A 27140-nucleotide genomic window follows, 5' to 3' on the forward strand; every position below is an offset into this window, starting at 1 on the left:
AGACCCAGGGGGTGGGCATCTTAATACATAAACGTGTCCAGGTGGTGTTGAGAGAGGTGGTGCGGGATGTTGAGGGCCGCTACATATTGGTCAAGGCTGAGCTGGATGGAACCTTGTATAGTTTGCTGAATGTCTATGCCCCAAACGCTGGTCAGGGGGCCTTCTTTACACTGCTAGAAAGTGTACTGTTGGATCATGTAGAAGGTACTCTCCTTGTGGGTGGAGATTTTAACCTTACTTGCTATCCTCAGGAGGATAATTCAAATTCTTCCATCCGCTACGCTAGAAGCGACAGAAGAGCTTTGCTGCGCTTCCTGCGTAGGCATGATTTGATAGATGTGTGGCGTTATTTACATCCAGGCACGCGAGACTACACATTTTACTCATCGAAACATAATTCATATACTAGAATTGATATGTGGATGCTACCTCGCATTGTTTTGCCTCGAGTCCTGGCCTCCAGTATTGAGCCCCGGGTGTGGTCAGATCATGCTCCTTTGACTCTGGAGTTACAGATTGGACAGGTTAGAGGCGGCCGTCGCTTGTGGCGTTTGAATGACTCTTTGTTAAAAGATCCCAATACCTTGACTCTTTTAGAGACTGATGTCGAGGAATTTTTTGCATTCAATGACATAGCTGGCATTAATGTTGCAACTCTTTGGGAAAGCTTTAAAGCTACCCTTCGGGGTTGTTGTATCTCGAGGGGGTCGTACAGAAATCAGTGTCGAGTGGCACGCAGATTAGAATTAGTGTCTCGCCTTCGACGCCTAGAGAATGCTCACAAGAGAGCCCCGTCGGTGGCTGGGGGGGTTGCGTTGACGGAGTGCAGGAGAGATCTACAAGAACTTGATTTAGAGGGCATGGCTTGGGCCCTGCAGAGGCGGAAACAACGGTATTTTGAATGGGGTGGTAGGGCAGGTCGCTTGTTAGCTGCACAGATCAAGCAAACTCAAGCACAACATTCCATAACTCGGATTCGTAATGATTCGGGTCAGATTTGTGCAGATGATGGGGACATTCATCAGGCTTTTTTATCCTTCTATCAGACTCTGTACACTCCGGAAATTGAAGCCACAGAGGGGGAGATAGATGCTTTTCTATCTAATGTCACCTTGCCTTGTTTGGCGGAAGTTGATGCGGAGTGGCTATCTTCCCCTATTCAACCCGCTGAGGTGGTGGCGGCTATACGTCATCTGGCTGCTTCCAAGGCACCGGGTGTTGATGGCTTTTCCCCCCTGTTTTATAAGAAAATGGAGGCCCATATAGTCAATCCTCTGACTAGGTTGTTTAATTCTTTTTTGGAGGGGGATTGTCTGCCGTATTCGTTTCGTCAGGCAGCGGTCTCCCTTCTGCTTAAACCTGGGAAGGACCCCCTCCTTTGTGGATCTTACCGCCCTATCTCATTGTTAGGAGTTGACTATAAGCTGTTTACCCGTATTTTAGCAGTCCGGTTGCAACGTTTTCTGCCTTACCTAGTTCATGGAGATCAATGTGGCTTTATTTCAGGGAGGCAACCTGGTGATAATATCCGAAGAGTGTTAGATCTCATTGGAGTGGCCCATCAAAATTCTGTTCCGGCAGTCCTGTTATCAGTTGACGCTGAAAAAGCCTTTGATAGGGTTTATTGGCCGTTTATGTTAGCGGCCTTGAGGAAAATGGGCATTTCGGGTGCTTTTTTACACTGGGTGACTTTATTATATGCGGCCCCGGAGGCTTGTTTAAGAGTTAATGGAAGATATACTGCTAATTTTCTGATCCATAGAGGAACTAGGCAAGGGTGCCCTTTATCACCACTGATTTTCGCGCTGGTCATGGAACCTTTAGCAGCCTCTATACGTGCGAATGCTGACATTCAGGGAATTGTGGTGGGTGGTGAAGAGCATAAAATTTTATTATATGCTGATGATATTTTGTTTACCTTGTCCCACCCCCTTCGTTCTCTGACGGAGGCGCTTCGTGATTTGACTACATTTGGTGTGGTGGCTGGCTTTAAAATTAACATCGAAAAATCTGAATTGCTTAACGTTTCCCTTCCGGACTTGTTGGTGACGGACTTACGTGCTAGGTTTTCGTTTCGTTGGGCGGCTAAATCCATTAAATACCTTGGTGTGCGTATATCTCGAAGACTTACTGACCTTTTTGAACTGAATTACCCTCCGCTGCTAAGAACTGTATTTGCTGATCTGGACCGATGGGAGGGATTGAGATTGTCTTGGATGGGTAGGATTAGTGCTTTGCGTATGAATGTGTTGCCTCGTTTTTTGTATCTGTTCTCCTGCCTACCTCTCTCAATTCCTAAACGGTTCTTGCTTAGGCTACAAAGGCGGGCCTTTGCATATATCTGGACACGCAAGCCCCCTAGGGTGCGGAGGGAACGTATGTACTGGGACAGATTACATGGGGGAATGGGTGTTCCTGATTTTTCTACATATTACTATGCATCCCAACTGCAGGGGTTGTTTCATTGGGCATATCCCTCCCAGCGCTGGGTCTCACTAGAACAGGCCTTACAACCTACTTACCCTTTGGCAGCAGTGCCCTGGCTGTCTTTTGATATCCTTCGGGATCTGCAGACTGGGACATCTTATGGGATGGAATGTACTTTGCATGCATGGAGCAGGGTTAGACGAGCTTGGTTCCCACGTCAGCGCTATTTTTATGCTACTCCCATTAGATTTGCCCCTGATTTTCTGCCTGCTAAAGATACTGGGATTTTTCGGCGTTGGGAAATGGAGGGTCTTAGGGTCCTAGGTCAGCTGGTGGTGGGTGGACAACTGGTACCCTTTGCTGCCTTACAATCTATGTATGATCTCCCTCCGACTGATTTTTTCGCCTATGTCCAACTTCGAGATTTTATGGTGAAGAGGGTGATCCCGGAGTGGGAAGGGGCAGACTCTGCTTTCTTACAAGTTTTTAGGATGGGATCTGGGGTGGGCCTTATTTCCCGTCTTTATAGGGCCCTTTTGTACACTCGACCACAGGCCCACACATATGAACATCGTTGGGACCTCTTGCTGGGGAGGGCTTTGGATTATCGACAATGGGACTGTCTTTATGGTACACTGCTGAGAGTCTCTTTGGCGTCTCCCTTAGTGGAGCAGGGGTATAAAATGCTATTTCAGTGGTACCTCACGCCAGAAAAGGTGCATCGTTTCTATCACTGTGGGAACGGGCACTGTTGGCGCAATTGTGGGTCTCTGGGCTCCTTTGGGCATGTGTGGTGGGATTGTGTTAAGATTGTACCTTTTTGGAAGATGGTTCAACGACTGCTGATTGATGTGTTACGCTTACCCATCCTATTGCGTATGGAAACATTTTTACTTAACTATCCTTTGGGAAGTTTGGATGTGGATCAGAATCATTTTGTGGCCCTGGTTGCTACGGCAGCCAGACTTTTAGTGGCTACATATTGGAAGCGGGACTCTTTGCCTTCTCGTACTGAACTGTTACATAAGGTTGACCAAATTTACTTGATGTCCAAATTGACTGCTTTAAATAATGATTCCTGTGGAACGTTTCATCGACAGTGGTCTCGTTATAGCTCCTGGCGAGGTCTACTTTGAAACTTTTCTTAATTTTCTTTTGCATCTTCCTTTGTTTTAGGCTTACAATGTATCACTCGGTGGGGGGGGTGGGGGGGTTCTGTTGTTTCCTGTGGGCGATGTATTTTTGCTGTTGGCACACTGCCTGTGTACTGTTTTCATTTTGTTTAATAAAAAACTTTTAAACTTCAAAAAAAAAAAAAAAAAAAAAAAAGAAATCTGGGAAGAGAAAAAAAAGTAATAAAATAAGCCACTTGGAACGACGGAATCCAACCCCAGGCCGATATATTATCAGAAGCTGCACTGTTCATACTCTCTCCTGCTATAATCAAACTACAAGAAGAGAAAAGATTATACAGGTGCATATTGGGTTGCCTCCTCCTTCCATGTCTGCCTCACAGCCTAGAGTCAATTGCTTATGAACCACAGGGTTAGCTATAGGCTCCTGTTCCCAAGAATAGTCAGTTCTCAAGATGCTGGGCTGTGTAAAGAGAGGCGTAGAAAGGCGAAAAAACTGTGTGACAAGGCAGTGGCTGCTGTATAAAGAGAAGTGTAACCAGTAGAAGAAAGACGGTGTTTTCCCTTCATCCAGTCGAGTTCCTGCCAGAAAAGCTGTCAACTGGAATGGCTCAAAGAATACATATTTCTTCATATGGTACTGTATTACACATTTGCAAGGGTGTCGTAGGAAAAAGGTCCCTCCAAGAGATATAACACCTGGCTTCATCAAAAGAAACTCTCGCCTTCTTCTCTGGGTTTCCCGTGCCAAATCTGGGAACATTAATATTTTATGTCCAAGAAATTCTTTCATTTTATTCCTGAAATACATTCTAAGCAACCAGTTTTTATCTGGTGCAAGGGCCACCGTGAGAAGCAATGTTGCCGGAGATGCTAGCTCTCTATCCGAAAGTTCCAAGATTGCAGAAACATTAAGTGGTTGATTGTCCTCCTGTTGTTTAGGTGGTAATTTAGTAGTTTTCATTGGTAAGTAATATACTTGAGTAAGTGGTGGTAATGTATCCTCTGGAATACCCAAAATCTCTACCATATAACGTTTCATCATATCTCTAGGTGTCACAGAGGCTACCTTAGGAAAATTAAGGGAAATCAAGAGAGGTCCAATTGAATAAATGATATCCTTCCTCAGCTAAGGGACTTTGTTTTCCTAATATTTGATTTGATTTTCGTTAGCATCTGTTAATATGTCCGCCTCATCCATCTTGGATCTAATTTTGAGGACTTGAGCTGAATTTAAGCTAAACATTTATTTTATTTAGTTGATTATTATGTATTTTACCTATGAGTATTATTTTTCTGCTTTTCTTCAACTTTCTGTACAAGTGGATACTTGATTTATAAAATGTAAAATTTGATAAATATAAAATAAAAAATAAAAAAAAAAGAAAGACGGTGTTGATGCCCTTGTACAGGTCGTTGGCGAGGCCCCACTTGGACTATTGTGTTCAGTTTTGGAGACCGTATCTGGCAAAGAAGACTTGAAGCGGTCCAGAGGAGGGTGACGAAAATGATAGGAGGTTTGCACCAAAGACGTATGAGGAGAGACTGGAAGCCCTGAATATGTATACCCTAGAGCAGGGGGGGGCCGAAATCTAAAACATAGGCTAAGTTGCAGGCCAAATTTTTTATTAAGATACTTAGGGGTCCTTTTATTAAGGTATGCTAACCGATTTAGCGCACGCTAAATGCGCACCTTAATAAAAGGACGTCTTAGTCTTAATAGAAGTATAGGGTTACAACCTCTCCAACCCCACGCCGGCTCTGTGATGTAAACAAAATAAATAGACTTTTCCTCTATCTTTTAGGGCCTAGTTCACGTTTGCAGTCTTAACACCAGCTCTGGCAGGATACACATTTCAAATCTGACATATTGTAATCAGAAAATAGCAAATAAAATTATTTTCGAAGTTCATCTGGCTGTACAACATAGAGCCAAGCATTAATCAGTGCTTCAATCAACTCGACCTTTGTTTTGTTTTTGGGTGTTTCCCATTGTCTCTCTCTCTCCCTGCCTTGTGCCCTGGGCTAAACCTCTCTATTCTCTTTCATGCAGCATCTCTTCCTACCTCCCCTCCGTTATCATGTGCAGCATTTCTTTCTCCCCATGCATCTCTCCCTGCCTTCCTCCATATGTCCAACATTTCTCTCTCTTCTCCATGCATGTCTCCCTCCCCTCCACCAAATGCAAGATTTCTCCCTTACCCCTTTCTACCTCTTTGTTGCTTCTCTCCCTTCATTTCTTCCACCCCCATGTTCAACAATTCTTCCTTTCTCCTCTCTCCCCCAATGTGCAGCAGCCTTCCATCCATCCCTTCCTCTCTCTCATCCCCCCCTCTCTCTCATCCCCCTGTGCAGCAGCTTTCCCTCCCTCCCTCCTAACCCCTGTGTATCAGCTTTCCATCCCTCCCAAACCCTTATACAACAGTTTTCCATCCCTCCCTCCCAACCCCCTAAGCCTTCCATCCATCTCTCCTTCCCATCCCCCTGTGCAGCACTTCCTGATTGACACCCCCCCCCCCAATGAGATATCAACTTTCGGGCCTCCTAAATCAGCAGCAGCAGCATGAACAGCCTGACCGCCAGTGCTTCCCTCTTCCTGCATCATCAGTAGCGTGGCAGAAGAAAGGCCCCAGCAGGGCAGGCCAGGAGAAGCCTGTTACATAAGAACATAAGAATTGCCACTGTTAGGTCAGACCAGTGGTCCATCGTGCCCAGCAGTCCGCTCACGAGGCGGCCCTCTGTTCAGAGTGCTGCCTCTGCCTGCCAGACACCGCCGTTGCTTTTGCCACTTTAGAAGCCTGGAGGTAATGACGAACAGCCCCTGACAGAATTGGAATCTAAAGACGCAATGAGAGGCAAATTCGCCTCTTAGCTGTCACACGCTAACTGCATCTCCGCAGGTACTGCTGCAAGGGGTGCTCTTCCTGAGCCCGGAGCCTCCATTTCACCATCCCCTCCTCTCTTGCACGCTTCTCTTCATTGTCTCGTGGCCTGTCCTTTCTTTCCTGTTTCTGACCCAATAACTGGTGGTTGCTTCCCTCTGACACCGCTGAGCAAAGAGAGCAAGCAGCAGGGTATTCTTTCACGGGCCAAATTAGGGTATCCACTCGCGGGCCAAATTTTGCCCGCGGGCCAGAGTTTGACACCCCTGCCCTAGAGGAAAGGAGGGACAGGGGGAAAATGATTCAGACGTTCAAATACTTGAAAGGTATTAATGTAGAACAAATTATTTTCCAGAGGAAGGAAATAGTAATAGCAGAGGACATAATTTGAGGTTGAGGGGTGGTAGGCTCAGGAGCAATGTAAGGAAATTCTTCTTCACGGAGAGGGTGTTGGATGCCTGGAATGCGCTCCCGAGAGAGGTGGTGGAGAGGAAAACGGTGACAGAGTTCAAAAAAGCATAGGATGAACACAGAGGATCTAGAATCAGAAAATAATAGTAAATAGTGAAGAACTAAGGCAAGTACTGGGCAGACTTGCACGGTCTGTGTCTGTATATGGCCGTTTGGTTGAGGATAGGTGGGAAGGCGTCAGTGGCTGAGATGGTGTAGATGGGCTGGAGTGAGCTTTGACGGAGACTTCAGTAGTTGGAACCTAAGCACAGTACCGGGCAGAACTTTGGATTCTTGCCCAGAAATAGCTAAGAAGAAAACTTTTTTTTTTTTTTAATGTTGGGCAGACTGGATAGACTATTTGGGTCTTTATCTGCCGTCATCTACTATGTTACTATGTGCTGCAACGGAGGCATGTGGCCACTTTGTCTGAGGAGGACAAAGTTCATCTGAGGGATGTGCGCCAACAAATGGATGCCATTTTGACTCAGAGGGCTACTAGGGATATCTATTTCCAATGTTACAAGCTATATAAGTGGGGTGGGAAGACGGGACGGCTGCTGGCTAATCTGGTGCATCCCCTGAGGAAACATCAGATTATCCTATTAAAGACAAACAGGGAATTCTGTATACTCAGGAAGAGGCGATTCGGCAACAATTTGTCCAATTCTATGAGACCCTCTATTTGCAACAGTCTTTGGTAGAGCAACACAGGGATGATTTCTTTCAAAATATTGAATTGCCTCAACTGATGGCTGATCACCTGGCCGTTTTGAATGCCCCTGTTATGGATGAAGAGATACAGGTTGGTATAAAAGCCTTAAAACTCACGAAAGCACCAGGCCCTGATGGTTTCGGGCCAGAGTATTATAAAATATTGGCGGATTTGATCCCTACCGCATTGGGGGACACTTACAATGCAATGAATTCAGGGAAGGGATTAGGGCACATTAATATGGTGCAAATGGTTTTACTGCCTAAACTGGGTTAGGTCCTGCTTAGGTGGGTTATTACCACCCAATATCCCTTCTTAATCAAGATGCCAAGCTTCTGGCTACAATTTTGACTAAGTACTTGAATGCTTTTCTTCCATTGTTAATCCATGAAGACCAGATGAGATTTATCCCGGGCCAGTACGCTTCCATGAACCTTATCAGGGCTCTGATGGTATTATATTCTCGGAAAGGGATGGCCAGTAAATTGGCCATAGTGGGGCTAGATATGGAAAAGGCATCTAATAGTATATCATGGCAATATTTATTTTGGGTTCTGCAAAAGTTTGGAATAGAGGCATGCATCCATGAGTGGATTTGTAGCTTATACATTAGCCCGCAGGCTCGCTTGTTAGTGAACGGAGGGCTCACAGGTCCTTTCTCGTTGGGCAAAGGGACCCAGCAGGGCTGTCCGTTGTTGCCTCTCCTTTTCATGCTGGCACTGGAGCCTCTGGCGGTCAAATTTAGAGGCAACCCTCATCTTCAGGGTATTCGGATAGGAGATAAGAAGAGTCATATTATTCTCTTTGCCAACGACATTTTGCTCTACCTGGACAGACCCCCAAGTTGACTTGGAAAAGGCATTGGAGGTGGTGCGCTCCTTTTGTAACATTTCTGGCTTATGAGTCAACTATGATAAGTCTGAGCTTCTGCCTCTGTATACCACCAACTGGGAGACTTTGTATACCTCCGGTTCATAAGCCGATGCGGTATCTTGGCGTTTATCTACAGGTTTTGCATCACCTCCAAGTAATACATTGTTCCAGCTTTCTTGCTGGAGCACAGCAATAGTTCTGATGCCTACTGCTGCATATTATATACTGACATGTTCAGAATTTTATGCTCTATCACCCTGCGCATTTTAAATTGATTTAGGTCTTCAGATCTAAGACTTGTAACGCATAAACTATAGAATGTCAAAAAAGTTGCTATTTTGTAAATTGATTACATTAGCTATTTCAATAAGTACTAAGTTTATTTGTATTTTAACTGATACCCCCTTTAAGAGGAGGTAGCCCTGAAAAGGGCTAGTTATTTTCTGCTATTCTAATAACGTATAGGCCAGCCTTTGTTCATGACAACAAGCTTGCAGCGTTTAGGAATGGAGTGAACCAATTTTCGAAGTTCATCTGGCTGTACAACATAGGGCCAAGCATTAATCAGTGCTTCAATCAACTCGACCTTTGTTTTTGGGTGTTTTCTGAACACCTTGATAGCAAGATTATTCCACAAATGCTCAATTGGATTGATATCTGGTGACTGCCCTGGCCATTCCAGTTGCTGAATATGGCTCGATGTCATCCACTTTGTCCCCATCTTTGCCCGATGACAGGGTGCATTGTCATTCTGGAAATGGAAGTCACCCTGGAAGAGACTCCTTGCAGACGGAACAATTACGTTTTGCAAAGTGGAGAGATACTTGGCACCGTTCATCATGCCATCAATCACATGAACGCGTTAAATGCCATTTGCTGACATACAGCCTCAGAGCATGATTTTTCTCAGATGCTTTACAGTCAAGTCCAGGAACTCTGGTTTGAAAGCCTCATTCTTAAATTGTCTTACAAATGTGTTGCACTGGCCTAATAACTCACAGAAAGTACTCTCATCACTGAAGAAAACATTTTCCCACAGCTCTAGAGTCCACATGCTGTACTTTCTGGCCCACTCAACCTATCTCTTTCTTTGCATCGCCATTACCAACGGCTTCTTTCTTGCTCTACAGCCACATAGGCTAAACTCCAGGTACCGCCAACATACTGTTGAAGCAGATACATTCACTGAACACATTTCCTGCCACTTGGCTGACAATTCTGGTGATGTGAGTTTGCGATCTGCCACTAAGATCCGGTGAAGAATTCTGTCCTCTCGCATAGTGGATGTGTATGGTCTTCCACTTCGAGCTCTGTCAGTCATATTTCCTGTCTCTTTTTTCTTACTGAGCAAGTGTATGACTGCACTTCACCCTGGCTGCAATTTGCCAGCTTGAATAACCTTTTGTACAGTACTTCTGCCAAAACTCTTGTACCCCTTGCAGACACTCCCTACTTGGATCTCCAATAAGGTTAAGAAGGCCTTTTACTCTATTATCTCTGCCTTTATTTGGCGCCATGAAAGAGCCTGCATTACTACTACTACTACTATTTATTATTTCTATAAAGCTGAAAGGCGTATGCAGCGCTGTACATTTTAACATACAATAGACAGTCCCTGCTCAGAAAAGCTTACAATCTAATTTAGACAGGACATTTCAGGGTTGGGGAGGTTATAGTAGGTATAGCTATCTGACAGCAGCAGGGTTGGGGAGATTATAGTGGTGAGGGGGAGTTGAAAGCAGTTTCACAAAAGTGGGCCTTTAGCTTAGTTATAACAAACTGGTGTTAGATCAATGGCGGGGAGGCTTGAACCTCCCCAATATCAGACTTTATAATGTAGCAGCCCTCTTGATTTATTCACGAAGGGTGGATGGATCATTTTAAATACTCTCCCGGGGGCTAGTTTGCTTCTTTGTGTGCACCTCATTCATTTTTGGCTCTATTACATCTGACACCATCAGCAGTTCCGGGGGGGGGGGGGGGTCTCCCAGGATGCACCTTCTGCAGTCACTTCAGTTAGCTTGGAAGTGGTGGAGGAGAAAACAACAGAAAACATCTGATGCCTCTTTACTGTTGCCCTTCCATGGTAGTCTCAATTTCCATCCGAGGATGGGTCCATCCTGGTTCCAGGACTGGGAGCGGAAAGGGTGTGGGACTCAGAGATATATGGGATGTGGGGGCTGTGGTATTCCCCACCTTTGCTCAGCTTTGGGAGCAGTGGAAGATAATATCAAAACACTTTTGGGTATATCTCCAGGTCCGTCACTATTTCACCTCATTACAGCAGCGATGGGGGGGAAAACATGGCTCTCTGGTCCCTTGGATGCGCAATTTCTCTTGGTGCCCTCCACTACCAACAGACTTTCTACCAGGTATAAAGTGTTGAGGGCCGCCACTTCTATGAGTCCTATTGAGGGAGTAGCTTCTGTCTGGCAGGGTGAGCTGGATCTTCAGTGCGATCAGAAAGCATTCCTTGATTTGTTTGATCATGTCCACTCCATGGATGGCTCCACGGATTTTAAGGAAATTTTATTTAAGATATATATATATATTTAAGATATATATATCCTGGAAACAGGGCGTCCGCATGGGTCTGTGGGAAGGGTATCTATGCGCCAAGTGTCATAGATCTTCAGGTACTCTCATTCATCATTTTTTGGAATGTCCCACCACAGAACTCTGGTTGCAAGTTGTTCCTTTCTTGGAGAAGATAATGAAATGCACTATCCAGCGGGATTATGATATGTGATTATTGGGAGATCAGTGTGGATTGCTGGAGGCAGGGTTTTCCTTCCCTAAACAGAAATTTCTTTACATGGCTGTCTTGGTAGTTAAACTCTTATTGCAACATTGGGTGTCAAATCTGGTGGCCTCCTTTTCCCACTGGCTCAATCGGATTGCTGAGGTGGCACGGTATAAGATACAAGGGGGGAAGGGTGGAACATAAGTGTTATGTGGGTCTTTGGAACGATGTCTTGTTACTCTGCCCTAGTGATCAGCTGGGGCAAACATAAATTTCCATGATCCTCCTGGACCTTACAGGGTTGTCCCCTTGTAGATAGCGGAGTGTGAGTATGCATGGGGAGGTGTGAATGAGGTGAATTGTGTTTTGGGTGGTGAGTTTGAGGAATGTGAGGTGAATTGCAGATAAAAGGGGTATCATATAGAAATTTGTTAATTGCAACTGGATTGTAGTTTGATGCCATTTATTCTTGTTTTATATTGGATGTTTCTTCAGTGCGGCTCATACATGTATCAAGAATTTCACTTTCAGTAATGTTGGTTGATTGTACACTCTATGTTGCAATTGATAATAAACATATTTTAAAAAAAGGAAACAAGTAGGGGAAAAACATAAGGAAGGGTTTGGAGAAACAGAAAAGAGGAAGAGAGAATAGGGAATAGAATGGGAATAAGATATAAGGAAGTTTATCTTTGCAAAGGGAGTCAGAGCTCGAAGGTTAAAGGTATTATCCTAACTTGAAGAGTCAGAGGTCAAAAGCTTTCACATCCATAATGGAACACTAAGAAAATGAGTGCGTAGACAAGTCTGATCTTCCTTTGGAGTGTTATCTCTTTGCTTTTGAATACTTTGCCAAGAGCTTTAATTAAAGAGCGACCAAGTGCTATTCTGCAGAGTATTTCCTCCCTGCTAGTTGTTTACAAAAGAGGACTTAGAGCATAAGAACATAAGATTTGCCACTGCTGGGTCAGACCAGTGGTCCATCGTGTCCAGCAGTCCACTCACACGGCAGCCCATAGGTCAAAGACCAGTGTCCTATTTGAGTTTAGCCTTACTTGTGTATGTTCTGTTCCAGTAGAAACTTATCCAATCTTTTATTGAATCCCTGAAGGGTGCTTTCCCCTATAACAGCCTCTGGGAGAGCATTCCATACCTCCACCACTCTCTGGGTGAAGAAGAACTTCCTTACGTTTGTAAGGAATCTTTTCCCTTCTAACTTTAGCGAGTGCCCTCTCATTCTCTTCACCTTGGAGAGGGTGAACAATCTCTCTGTCTTTACAAAGTCAATTCCCTTCAATATCTTGAACATTTCAATCATGTCCCCTCTCAGTCTTCTCTTTTCAAGGGAGAAGAGACCCTTTTCTCTAGCCTCTCATTATACAGCAACTCCCCCAGTCCCTTAACCATTTTGTCGCTCTTCTCTGGACCCTTTTGAGTAGTACTATGCCCTTTTTCATGTGCGGCAACCAGTGTTGGATGCAGTATTCCAAGTGGGGGCATACCGTGGCCCAGTATAACAGCATGATAACCTTTTCAGATCTGTTCGTGATCCCCTTCTTAATCATTCCTAGCATTCTGTTTGCCCTTTTTGCCGCCACCACACATTGCACAGATGGTTTCATTGACTTGTCTACAAGTACTCCCAAGTCTCTTTCCTGGGGGCTCTCTCCGAGTATAGCACCGGACATCCTGTATTCGTGCATATGATTTTTGTTACCAACATGTATCACCTTGCACTTATCCACGTTGTACCTCATTTGCCATTTCACAGCCCATTTGATCTCACCAGTTCAGAAGTTTTGATGCAAGCATTGTGTTCCTATTGAGGGACATCTGATCAATTGGACTAATTTGATCTCACCAGTTCAGAAGTTTTGATGCATATAGTGTGTTCTTATTGAAGGACTGTCTGTTTCAGGGGTCTCAAAGTCCCTCCTTGAGGGCTGCAATCCAGTCGGGTTTTCAGGATTTCCCCAATGAATATGCATGAGATCTATGCGCATGCACTGTTTTCAATGCATGTTCATTGGGGAAATCCTGAAAACCCGACTGGATTGCGGCCCTCAAGGAGGGACTTTGAGATCCCTGGTCTATTTCTATGTTTCTTGCACAATAAATTTGATTGCCAGGTTGTATAGATATCTCATTTGCCTTTACTTTGCAGTACTTTTAAGTTTTAAGGCAAGGTCCTTCTGTTTCTTTGCACCTGGTAGTCTAGTGAAATTCCTAACCCACCATATACTATATTTGTAGGAGGCAAGAGGGAGTAGTCATCACTCCTGCCTCTAGCCCACCCTCTTCAAAATGGCAGTATCCTGTGATGCACTGGGCAGGCCTAAGTACCCTATAAGGGAGGGAAACCTTAGGCTCCATCCAGTGCATCCCAAGGAGGTATAGCAATGGGAGATACTAGAAGGAGGAAATGGGATGGCATCAGACAATGCAGAGGGGTAGTGGTAGATAGGGAAGATGAGACAATAGAAGAGGGGACATGGGTGGAGGGGTAGAAACAACAGATGGTTCAAAAATTACTAGGTTGCAAGGAAATGTGTTAAAAAGACCTGCAACGTGACATAAACATGCTCGAGAAATGGGCCTTAACATGACAAATGAGGTTTAACGTGGATAAGTGTAAGGTGATGCATGTCGGTAACAAAAATCTTATACACGAATACAGGATGTCTGGTGCAGTACTCGGAGAGACCCCCCCAGGAAAGAGACTTGGGAGTACTGGTAGACAAGTCAATGAAGCCATCCGCGCAATGCGCAGCGGTGGCAAAAAGGGCAAACAGAATGCTAGGAAGGATTAAGAAGGGGATCACAAACAGATTGGAGAAGATTATCATGCCGCTGTATCGGGCCATGGTACGCCCCCACCTGGAATTCTATGTCCAACACTGGTCGCCGTACATGAAGAAGGACATAGTACTACTCGAAGGGGTCCAGAGAAGAGCGACTAAAATGGTTAAGAGCTGGAGGAGTTGTACAGTGAGAGATTAGAGAAACTGGGCCTCTTCTCCCTTGAAAAGAGAAGACTGAGAGGGGACAGGATCGAAACATTCAAGATAATGAAAGGAATAGACTTAGTAGATTATATATATATATATATATAGAATAGACAGGTTGTTTACCCTCTCCAAGGTAGAGAGAACGAGAGGGCACTGTCTAAAGTTAAAAGGGGATAGATTCCGTACAAACATAAGGAAGTTCTTCTTCACCCAGAGAGTGGTAGAAATCTGGAACGCTCTTTTGGAGGCTGTTATAGGGGAAAACACCCTCTAGGGATTCAAGACAAAGTTAGACAAGTTCCTGCTGAACCAGAATGTAAGCAGGCAAGGCTAGATCCAATTAGGGCACTGATCTTGGACCTAAGGGCCGCGGCGGGAGCAGACTGGACCACAATGGACCACTGGGCACAATGGACCACTGGTCTGACCCAGCAACGGCAATTTTTATGTTCTTATTTATTTAAAAAATTTATCAACCGCCTATATCTAGGCGGCATTACAACAATGTTGATTCAAATATTAAAGTTTTGGATGCACGCTTGCTTAAAACAGATAAACAGGTTTGTAATCTATAAAGTATTTCCACACTATTCATACCAAGTTAGAAATGATGGCGAATTCAGCAAGAATAAGAAACCTACGTTTGATAAATTTTCCTGTTACCTACTTGATCTTCCCAAGATCCTTTTTTCAGAAGTATCTTGAGGAGTTCTTGGGGATAGCTAATCTTGACTCAATACCTGTTTCTGCTCTCTATTATATTCCTAGAAAACAGAGAATTCTAGTTGAACAGGGAGTGGATCAATTAACTACTATAGATATTGATTTGACGCAGTTCCTGGAAGATTCCCAGGATACTATTCAGACTTCATCCACTCTCCTGGTATCTTGTGTAAATGAGAGTGACAAAACACTGATCATGAAATTATACTGAAGGATATTTGAAGGATGTAACGATCTTTCTTTAGTTTTCTTTTTGGAATTTTGCTTGAAATTGGCAAATTTCTCCCCATTGATGTGGGCTAGATAGGATTTCTTGCGTTTGAGCTGTAATTTGTTTTCTTATGTTGTTTACTCATTGTATTCCTATTTTCTGTATACTTGAGGGATTCATGTAAAATTAAAAAAAATTTCACCCCCCCTCCTGGAAAAAAAAAACAAGTTAACATACATGGAGTGGAACGTACTAGAGGAGTTATAGATTTGGTTGTTCATACATACATACATATGGGTTACAGTTGGATGACATAGAGTGAGGCAGTTGAGGAGTTGCAGACTTGGCTATTAATAGATTTATGTTTTGGATAATATTACTGCTTTACAATGCAACAATGTGAAAAATTCTAGTTGTAGACCTGATTGATGTCCAGAATCAGTCTGAAATGTAAGGGGGTAGGGGCAGTATACTTGTGTGCCTAGAGGCCCTTGAAGAATTAATCGTGCCTTATCACTGAATATCTGGGGGGGGGAGGGCTTTTGCCAACAAATGGCTGGTTCTTAAACCCAACAAAATTACATTACTTTCTGATGTACAAAGGTAGGAGATTCCAATGCTGGGGTCCCCCTACAGGAGAACATAGTCACACGTGAGGAATTCAATCTCAGGTCCCTTACAGATGGCACAGACAAATCACCATGATGAACAGAGCACAATTTTGACAAAAGGACATAAGCATGAATAATACCCACCAAACTTGCAGGAGCCATACCATTCACACAAAAATACCACCACAAGCAACCTGAAATGTATACGATCTTCTAATTTCAGCCAGTATAGCTTCAGATAGTATTCAATGACATGCTCAGTCCTTTCCAAATGGAAGAGTGTGTGGAAATCCCTGATGTCATTATCTCTTCATCTCTTTTCTTCCTCCTTTTTTTCTTTTCCTTCTCAAGTTCCTTCGACTGTCATTTCTCGCCCCATCATTTTCCTGGGTCCTTCCTCCCCCCTGTCAAGAGAACAGAGCATATTGGTCTCCTACTTGCTACCACCTCTGCTGTGATGTTCTTAGTTCTCCGTTTTAAACGCTGAGAAGGCAAGAGGATCAGAGAGATGGAGGAAAGAAAAACTGAGACTGAGTGTGGGAGATTCCCCCTATTTTTGGCATTACTGATCAGATCTAGAAAGTACAACCTGGATTCCCATCTCAGACTCATTTATCAACCCACTGATAATGTCCAAAAATGAACAAAAAGCATATCTTACCAACACAAGAAGCATTAAAACCCTGGGAAGAGATAGAATTTTTTTGTCAGTGTAGTTCTCTCTTTTGTAGGCATCTGGTCTGGAAAGTCTCTGAAGGAGCACTGAACCTGGGATAAAAGCAATAGAAATTCATTTTAACCTTAATTCAGATACCTACAGTTCACAGAAATGGTAGCTGCACAGGGATGACATGTCCATGCTTTTAAATAACTGCTAAAGTATTCCATGTCCCAAAAACCAGCTAATAAAGCACAGTTCCTAGTCTATAATAGGAATCTCTCTGTAAACATAGTAAATGAGGGCAGATAAAGATCTGAACGGTCCATCCAGTCTGCCCATTAGTTAGGCCCATTAAAAATACATGATTACAGTGGCGTACCAAGGGGGAGGGGGTGGTCCGCCCCGGGTGCACGGCCCAAGGGGGTGCACAGCTGGCCACTCACTGGGTAATAGGCTGCCGCTGGGGAAAGGCTGCCATTGCCGTCATCAGAAAGAAGCCGGCGCCGAGTTCTCCCTCCCTGCTTCTCTTCTCCGCGAGCCGACCAACTCTAGCCGTCCGACGTCAATTCTGATATCGGAGAGGACGTTCTGGGCCAGCCAATCGCTGCCCAGCTTGCCCGGAACGTCATCTCCGACGTTAAAATTGACATTGGACGTCCAGAGTTGGTCGGCCCGCGGGAAAAGAAGCAGGGCAAACTCGGCGCCGGCCTGTTTCCGATGGCCAGTGGCAGCCTTTCCCCAGCGGTGGTGGCAGCAGTATGTTTCCCAATGGCAGTGGCATGGGGGAGGGCAGGGAGAAAGAAAGAAAGGGGGGAGACAGGGAGCCAGAAAGAAAGAAAAAGGGGGGAAAGGGAGCCAGAAAGGGGGGGGACAGGGATCCAGAAAGAAAGAAAGGGGGCAGGGTGAAAGAAAGAAAGAAATGGGGCACGGAGAGAGAGAGAAAGACAGACATACAGAAAGAAAGGGGGCATGGAGAGAGAGAGAAAGACAGACATACAGAAAGAAAGGGGGCAGGATGAAACAAAGAAAAAGTTGGGGGAAGGAATGAGGTCTGGAGGAGAGAAAGCATACAGGAGGCTGAAAGAAGGGAAGAAATATTGGATGCACAGTCAGAAGAATAAAGTGCAACCAGAGACTGATGAAATTACCAAACAAAGGTAGGAAAAATGATTTTATTTTCAATTTAGTGATCAAAATGTGTCCGTTTTGAGAATTTATATATGCTGTCTATATTTTGCACTATGGGCCCCTTTTACTAAACTGCAATAGCAGTTTTTAGCGCAGGGAGCCTATGAGCGTCGAAAGCAGCGTGGGGCATTCAGCGCAGCTCACTGCGCTAAAAAACGCTATCGTGGTTTTAGTAAAAAGGGAGGGGGTATATTTGTCTATTTTTGTATAGTTGTTACTGAGGTGACTTTGCATAAAGTCATCTGCCCTGACCTCTTTGAAAACCCGTGGAATATAAATGATAATTAACATTTTCTCTGCGTACAGTGTGCTTCCTGTTTTTAAAAATTTTATTGTTGGTATATCATTTTGACTTGGCCACAAAGGTAAGGGGGAGGTAGGGAGGGGAGCTGCTGAAAGACATCTAGTAATCCTTGCAGGCTTGACTGTGCAGGGAATTATTTTTGTAAAATCATGTTTTGTTATGTGACTGGCATTATTTAGACTTTAATTTCTATGAATGAATAGAATGAAAATGATATAAAATTACTTGCTTATTTTTATGTGCTTGCACTGAAGGAAAGTGGAGAGAGAGTGGGCTGAGGATGCTAAAGGGAAATGGGGAAGAGAGAGTGGGGAGAAGACGCTGATTTATAAATTGACAATTGTACAGAATATTGTTTCTTTTTATACTTTAATATAATAAGTTCAATATAAAACAATTCAAGGCTTGTGGGGATAGAATCAGGTGGTTTGTGGGGACGAGGACCGAGCTTACGGGGCTTAGTCCAATAAAATGGTATTTTCTTATTTCTCATTATTTGTTTTATTTTTATTTGTTAATTTGTAAAGTGGTGATTGTTATGTATCAGTTTTTTCAAATTTACATCTATTGTCTTTATATTTTGCACAGATTTAGAGGACATGTATTACTGTTTTTGTGATGTTGTGGTGTTGCATTGTATGCAGTGTCTGGTTTCCTGGCAGTTCAGTTTAACTTTTGTCTACATATTTCTATTTTTAGTTTGTGATTATTCCATATTGGGCGAGGGTGTATCTGGCTTTCTGATAGCATCGACTGTACAGGATCAATTGACTGTGCAGGTTCTGGTTTGTTTAGTTTTACAATGTATGTATTGGTGTTCTAGTGCTCACTGCAGTGTTTGAGATGCTGCCTTTTCCTAGGTACACTTTTGTTGTGCGATATGTAGATTGTTACTAAAAATCATATTTTTCATATAGATGGGGGGGTCAAAAAATTATGGTGTCACATATGCTAGGTACGCCACTGCATGATTAAATTAACTTGTCTCTTCTTTGATATTTCTGGGTCATAGACTGTACAGTCCACCTGGTATTGTCCTAGGTTCCAAATGCTGAAGTTGCCGTCCAAGCTCACTCCAGCTTATCCAACTATCCTGTTTGCAGGATATCTACCATAAAGTCTGGCCAGTAACTTCCTCATGTTCCAAGTTAATGGAGCTCCCTTGATAGCCTCCCCAGCCCAATCCTACACCAAATCATCACATATGGAACACAGACTGTGCAAGTCTGTCGAGTATTGGCCTTAGTTCTTTAATTTACATTCTTCGTTTTCTAATTAGAGATCCACTGTGTTTATCCCACACTTTTTTGAATTACATCACCCTTTTCCTCTTCACCACTTCCATAAGGACAAATTGTTCCACCCACCCCTGGATTGTTACTGATAAGTATTATTGTCTATATATCAGTCACTTTCTATACCATCCAATCAAGATGACCTTTATTCAGTGCAATCATTGTGGCGCTTTAGTTCCAAGGCATACCATCTGGACACTTTGAGCTGTCTTCAGCTTTCTACTATTAAGGAGGAGCTCAGTAATCTTAAGCAGGAATTGGATGCCATCAAAGGATGCCACAGGGGATTTTATCATCAGAAGCATTAACATTGAAACACAAGTCAAGGAGCCTAAAATAATGAAGTGTCTCCCAGGATACTCGGCTACTAGGAGTACACAACAAATACTGTCTATAATTAAGGAAGAAACTAAGAAGCCTAAAGCTGATGTTGTCCTCCATCTGGGAACAAATGACCTGGCCAACAACTCCACACTCGCAGCTCAGAAAGCCTTTCAGGAGCATGGTAAGGGCTTGAAACCTTATGTAAAGACTGTAGCTTTACTGCCTGCATATGGAAAGGGAGAGCAAAGAGTTAAAAACACAGAGGACTTCAATAGGTAGCTCAAAGCCTGGTTTCCTCAAGAAGGCTTTAGGTACATAGGAGGATGGGGAAATACATGGAAGGACAAGAAGCTATATTGAACTGATGGGCTACATATTACTACAGCAAGAAAAAGAATCCTTGCAGAGAAATTTAGACAATATGTTTCTAGGCATTTAAATTAGACAATTATAGAGGCCACCCCAGCAAAAGACAAGATGTGATGGTAGTAAAGATTGCAACACAAACAATATTAGCAACTCACTTCTTAGCATTGCAACGGGAAGTGAAACAAAACAAAACACTACGAAAAAGGAGATTACCACTGAAAAATAGCTGGAATGCATTCCAGAGCTTAACTATTCTCCGAGTAAAAAAAAAAATTTCCTATTGGTTTTAAAAGTATTTTCCTGTAACTTCATTGAGTGCCCCCTAGTCTGTAATTTTTGACGGAGTGAAAAATCAATCCATTTGTACCCGTTCTACTCCACTCAGGATTTGTAATCCACTGTAATTCCACTGCGATCTTCTGCAGGAATGAGGACCCCTTAGGGAAAAAATCAGTAAGTGCCCACACCACATGTAGATCGAGTGGGGTAATATACTGTATTCAATGCCCTTGCGCCCTTTTGTATATTGGCCAGACATCTCTTGTTTTGAAAATCAGGCAACATAAATCTTGCCTCCATACGAATCGAATGGAGGAACCACTTGTAGTTCATTGTAAGGATGCTTGCCATACATTCAGTGATCTGAAATGTATTGTATTAGAACAGTGTCAAGTGGCTACAAGAAGAGGTAACTGGCAACGTTATCTTCGACAAAGGGAGCAATGATGGATATATCGGCTAGGTACAGTACACCCTGGGGGTTTAAATAACAGAGTGGAGTGGTCAGCTTTTTATTGATTTTCCCCTACGGGGTCCTCATCCCCGCAGAAGATCGTAGTGGAATTCAGTACACTAAAGAATGGGGAACAGATTGGTTTCAAGTTTGTAGTTTCTGGCAGCCTGTTATCATACGCTTATAGACAATTGGGTCATTCCATGTCAAGTGATCAGATTCTTGGAAAGTGCCCTGCATGACCATCACGGATTTTGATGAAACTTTGATGAAACTTCATATGCAGAGTCCACCATGTCTCAAACGAACTTTGGTAAAGTTTTAGTTTCGCCTGTGGAATATTTGTGGAGATATAGCCATTTGTTTGACCCCATACCATAATGAAATACAGTATGACAATGACATTCTGACAACTTTGAGACACAATATCTCCCGAGCTGTGTTTCCAAAAAAACTGAAAGTTAGCTACCCTGCACAACTTTTTGAGCTCTGTTCATTACTACCAATAACAATTTTTGCCGAGCACTGATTGAATGCCTGAATTACAGTAAACTTGGCCGAAAAAATTAGTGCTCCAAAAAAAGTCAAACTAGCTCCCACAATAATTGAGTAATAAATGCGAAATTTGGCGCATAATGTCTCAGTACAACGTTGTTTTCAAAAGTACAATTTCAACCTCCAAGCTCTTTCCATTAGTTTACAAATTAAGTGTAAAGTTGCTAATTTGTGTAAAAAGGCCAAAAATAGGGTATTTTCAGCCTGCTTTTACAGAAAAATACCTTTTAGAAACTCTTTCAAATCAGTCTCATTAGAAAGAGCATATTTCAAACCCCCTAGAAAAGTGGACTTCATTTTTCAACGCAGGTTAACAATAGCTGAAAAAGGGGGACAAAGTTGGGAGACGTTGCCACGGCAACAACCTCTATTTCAACATAGTTCTGTCATTTTTAAAGTTACAGTTTTGTATTGATGTAGTATTACTACTACTCTATTGCGTTGGTCCATGGTGACATTGTCACTACCAGTTCAAGAGTTTGAACTGGCAACCCCATCGCCATAGGGGTCACGCCCGATAGCTGTGCAATACCAGCCACGGGTGGGCCACTTCGTCCAGGTTCCCAAGCCTCGCATTTGGTTTCTTTGTCAAGGTTCCAAAGCCTTTTGTTGGTATCTTTCTGGTTCCAAAGCCAATGATTAGGGTGTCTTATCCTAGGTTCTCAAGCCTAAATTGGGTATCTTATATGGTTCTCAAGCCGAAGTGAAGTCCACTTTGATTTTAACTGCCAGCAATCTTTATAACATTCTGTTCAATTTTTGAGACACTTTCTTCAATGCAGTTTCTGGAAATTGATATTGGCGGCCGGATGATGTAACTGAAGGGGCACAAAGCATGCAGATGAGGTGTTGCTCTGGAACCCAACAAACGTCTTGCCTTTCTGGCCAATAAAACGAATGAGCTGGACCGTGAGGATGCATAAATTTTATCAATGCATCATTTTGTTCAATTGAGACTTCAACAACATTGCCTATCCACCATTGATTATCGTAAGTACAGGCAACGTAGCAACCAGGAAAGATTTCGGACACTTTCAAATTTGGAATGGCAGTATCAGAAATTTTGGCAACAAAATTTATTGTGTCATTTGAAACTTTGCTGACATGAACCGAGTTTGAGTCGACTGGTACAAATTGGTGGTGCTCTCTGGTACCGGCTACTGTGCTGCTTTCATGCCATCTTTCTTCTTGAAACTTTTTGCTTTCTTCAATTTCTTCTTTTGGAACATAAATGTATTTAACTCCGTGTATATTTTGGTCACAAAAGTTAAATAGATCCTTTGGCGTCAATATTTGATCCGTTGATGGTCTTTGGAGGCTAGCCCGGGCAGCCAGTTGTTTAGTTGTTCCACCAACTCCATCGCAGGGTGATTTTCCGTGGCTAGTTCCAAAAAAATTCCATTCAGCCTCAATGTTGAAATAATTTCTGTGATTGCACAAATTCACAAAGTTCTTGTAGTTTTTATATTGTGCAGCTGAGCCGTCACTGAAGTAGTATATTTTGGTAATGTTTGTTTGAGTTACCAAAAATTCGATCAACTTTTGAATAAACACGTGTACAGATATCGTATCATGTTGCATATGATCAGAAATAATGCAACAGTTTACAACTTGCAATGTGCCCACTTCATTGAGGTAATATGCAACAAAAGGATGTACCGTAGCTTGTGAATTTTCCCAGTGAAAGCCTTGGATGGCATCCTGTACAACAAATGAGTAATTTTCAGCGAAATCCATCAAAACGATCATTTCCGTTTCTTTTAAGCCTGTCTTCAACATCTTCAAATATTCACTTTGATGTTTTGAAATGAAATGGTGGCTTGTCAACTTCCAAATCTTGCTTGCAAGTCTTTCAGTAAAGTTGTCCATGGTTAGTACGCTTGTTTCTAATGTTTCACGTTCAGCGTGAACCCATTGCTTAAATTCTATTGATTCTTCTGGAACTAAATCCTTGAATATTTCTTCCAAGTATGCTGTTAGTGCTTCTTCACCAGGGCAGTTTTGACATCGTTGTAGCATACAGTCCTTGACATTTAGGTCGCATACAGTTTTTTCCATAAGAACTTTGTAGTTCTCTTTGACATTGGCGCCTTGTAGCATGAGCTTTACATTTTGATGTATCGTGCAGACACACACGGAGTGTGCACCTGATGCACCAACGGTTACACACCACTTTGGCCTGAGCTCACATAATTTGGACAAACCAATTTCAGTTCCGTATTTGTTACAGTACGCCACGTACAGATCTTTTAAATTACACAACAGCAGCCGCTTTTGCTTTTGTACTTTTAAACCATTGAGGCGGACTGAAATGCAATCTTTTTTGCCAGGACATATTCTGCTGAATTCATCGTCTTCGTAAAAATCTTGAACTCTATTTGCAATTTCTTTTGGAAGGGACTTGCCAATTTTTGCATCAGATATAGAACAAATGCCTTTCTCTTTCTTTTCTTTTTGGGCTGTTCTGACCATGCGCTCTGAAACACCAAACTTCATTGCTGTTTCCTTTATTGACCAACTTTTTGGGGCCATCGTCAATAATTGAACTTTCATTGACCTGTTGGATATTGCAATTTTCGTTTTCATTTCTTCAATGAGGTCAGTGTAATCTTCACATAACTTGCATTCTACAGACTGACGAGACGGCCCAACTTCTTCAGCTGAAACTCCAGTAGCAGATGTAATCTTCTTGGCTATCACATTCTGCACACGTTCAATTTTTCGTATCACATAGCCGGCTTTATCTCTACTAGCTAACCTTTGAATTTTCAATGGAGAGGTTCCTAAAGCAGTCAAGCTTTGATCAACTGCATCGGAGATGCTGATATCAAAATCGTCTGAAGATGAAGATGCTGCAGTAGCTTCACTCATTGAAACGTATTGGGCTTTGCACCTACTGCAAAGTTTCTGACCTGGCTTGATATTTATTTTTGCCATTTTTCTAAAATCATTAGACATGGCAAGATCGACTTTTAACAATCCACTTTGAACAATGTGATTTTTCTTTTCAAATGGATTACAATACGATGTTTGCTTTAATTCGTATTTGTCGAGATACTTTGCTTTGTGGTGGAGGCAGATTTGGTCTTTATCCATCAGTTCAACTTCAGAGCGCCGAGTGATAAGCAATTTTTCATCGGTTGACAAATTATGTAAAAAAATGAGCCCACATTTTTTAGAATAAAATGTGCCGTCATGACACTTTGACAACAATTTTTGCCCAATGGCACAGTCTGGCAGAAAAGGATTATTATTAGTCGATTCGTTGGCATCCATTTTAAACTGAATTAATAATAATGTGGATCTGAAAAAGAAAACAAGTTGTAATTTGTGATCTGCATGCAACAAAATTATCACCTCAATTTCTAGTTAGGAATAATCATTAATTAAGAACACTATAATTGTACCCAAAGCTTGAGTAAAAATAAACAGGGAAAAACAGTGTGAAAAGTGACATAATTGTAAGTTGAAACATAGGCCGTTGCCATGGTGACATCTCCCAACTTTGTCCCCCTTTTTCGGGCATTGTTAACCTGCGTTGAAAAATGAAGCCCACTTTTCTAGGGGGTTTGAAATATGCTCTTTCTAATGAGACTGATTTGAAAGAGTTTCTGAAAGGTATTTTTCTGTAAAAGCAGGCTGAAAATACCCTATTTTTGGCCTTTTTACACAAATTAGCAACTTTACACTTAATTTGTAATGGAAAGAGCTTGGAGGTTGAAATTGTACTTTTGAAAACAACGTTGTACTGAGACATGCGCCAAATTTCGCATTTATTACTCAATTATTGTGGGAGCTAAGTAATGTCAAACTTTGACTTTTTTTGGAGCACTAATTTTTTTGGCCAAGTTTACTGTAATTCAGCCATTCACTCAGTGCTCGACAAAAATTATTATTGGTAGCACTGAATAGAGCTCCAAAAGTTGTGCAGGGTAGCTAAGTTTCAGTTTTTTTGGAAACATAGCTCGTGAGATATTGTGTCTCAAAGTTGTCAGAATGTCACTGTCGTACTGTATGTCATTGCAATATGGGGTCAAACAAATGGCTATATCTCCACGAATATTCCACAGGCGAAACTAAAACTTTACCAAAGTTCGTTTGATACATGTGGGACTTTGTGCATAAAGTTTTATCAAAATCCGTGATGGTCATGCAGGGAGCCCTTGATCACTTGACATGGAATAACCCAATTATGAAGTCTTGATCGTATTATAGAACGCTGAAACTATTTGTTTATTACCTTTTCAACTCCTCCTTTGGTAGTTTTGCATCGGATGTCTATAGCCAATTGCAGAAGGTTGTAAGTCAGATGGGGAGTGAACTAGTTCAGACTGCATTGCCTCCCTGGTATTATATCATCAAAAGGGGAGGAGTAGTGCAGCCAGTTTAAACCCTGCCTGAGCGTCTCTGAATTTTGGCACCATTCACAGTAGATGTGACTTGTGAGATTAAACCTGCAGCAGTGCTGTTCTGTTGGCAAGATCCTGACATAGCTTTGACAAGCGAAATGGGGACTCCCTATTGGGCTCCAGGAAGGGACATCTGTAGCCTGTTTACCGAATGGAACTAGCAGAAAAATTCAATACCACTGGACCCTGGCAGAAGCTAAGTCTCCCTTTCTGTTTTTTTGACATTCAGTGCTGTATTGTTGCGATTAGCAGCACATGTTGATTCTGAACAATCTTTTGGGATTAGACCTTGAGTGTATACCATCTGGGACTGTGCCTTTAAGAGTATATTTGCAATAAATTTAAGAATCTAAAGTACAGAAATACATTTTGGTGCCCTGAGTTGTAGCACCTATTTTGGAGTTTTTTAAGACCCTTGAAGCCCTTTAACTAAGGTCTTTTTTTTCTCCAATTATTGATTTTTTGGGAAAGGTGCTCATTGGATTGAATGAATATTGCTCTTGCACTGCTCTAGTTTGGATCTGTTTCACCTTGTGGTTCTGGAGACCAGATAGACCAAGATAAGTGTCTAGCATATGTTTTTTGGATATCTATGTTGGTGAAACGCCATATGCTTCTCAATTTTTCAAATAGTAATTGAAATCGCCCATTATTATTGTGTTGCCCATTTCTCCAGCTTTCCTAATCTCTGAAAACATTTCTTCATCTTTCTACTCATTTTGTCCCTGGGGGACAGTAGTATAACCCTACCTTTATGTTCCTTCCCTTCACACATGGAATTTCTATCCATAAGGATTCCACACTGCTATCTATGTCATTCAGAATGTTTATTTTATTTGATTCAATTATCTCTTTAACATATAGCGTAACCCCCTCCCCCCTCCAGTTTGATCTACTCTATCCTTGCGATATAATTTGTACCCAGGTAACAAAGTGTTCCATTGATTGTCTTCCTTCCACCAGGTCTCCGAGGTGCCTATAAATATCTCATCATTCAGTGCTATATACTCTAACTCTCCTATTTTATTTTTTTAGGCTTCTAGCATTTGTATACAGACGCTTCAAATTGTGTTTTTTCCTTGCAACTACAGGCTGCTGAGAAGACAGGGAAAATTTGAGTTTTTTACTCGGCCTTCCTCTTAAACACTCCTGGCTTTCTTTCACCATTATTGGGACCTCTCTACTGGGACTCCCTAAATATCCTGTTTCAATAATATCCTCCAAGGACACCTCACACCGAACCATCCGCTCCTGGGTGACTGTCGGCTTTGCCCCACATCTCAGTTTAAAAGCTGCTCTATCTCCTTTTTAAACGTTAGTGCCAGCAACCTGGTTCCATCCCGGTTAAGGTGGAGTCCATCCTTTCGGAATAAGATCCCCCTTTCCCAGAAGGTTGGCCAGTTCCTAACAAATCTAAATCCCTCATCCCTGCACCATTGTCTCAACACGAACACGCATTGAGACTTCAGAGCTCTACCTGCCTCTTGGGTCCTGTGCGTGGAACTGGGAACATTTCTGAAAATGCA

General features: G+C 42.6%; 1 protein-coding gene across 1 annotated transcript in view; it reads right to left on the bottom strand.

Annotated features, from left to right (window-relative positions):
• Window positions 1–14552: 14552 nt before the first annotated feature.
• LOC117348733 (caspase-1-B-like) overlaps window positions 14553–27140 on the bottom strand; it is a 64330-nt gene continuing 51742 nt past the window's right edge. Inside the window, exons 8-9 of the mRNA XM_033921136.1 lie at window positions 16438–16544; window positions 14553–16180 (exon numbers count right to left, since the gene is read on the bottom strand). Of these exons, the coding sequence (XP_033777027.1) occupies window positions 16452–16544 (93 nt within the window). The 3' untranslated portion in view covers window positions 14553–16180; window positions 16438–16451. The remainder of the gene's footprint in view (window positions 16181–16437; window positions 16545–27140) is intronic.

The sequence above is a fragment of the Geotrypetes seraphini genome, chromosome 15 (genome assembly GCF_902459505.1).
Source record: "Geotrypetes seraphini chromosome 15, aGeoSer1.1, whole genome shotgun sequence".
NCBI lineage: Eukaryota > Metazoa > Chordata > Amphibia > Gymnophiona > Dermophiidae > Geotrypetes > Geotrypetes seraphini.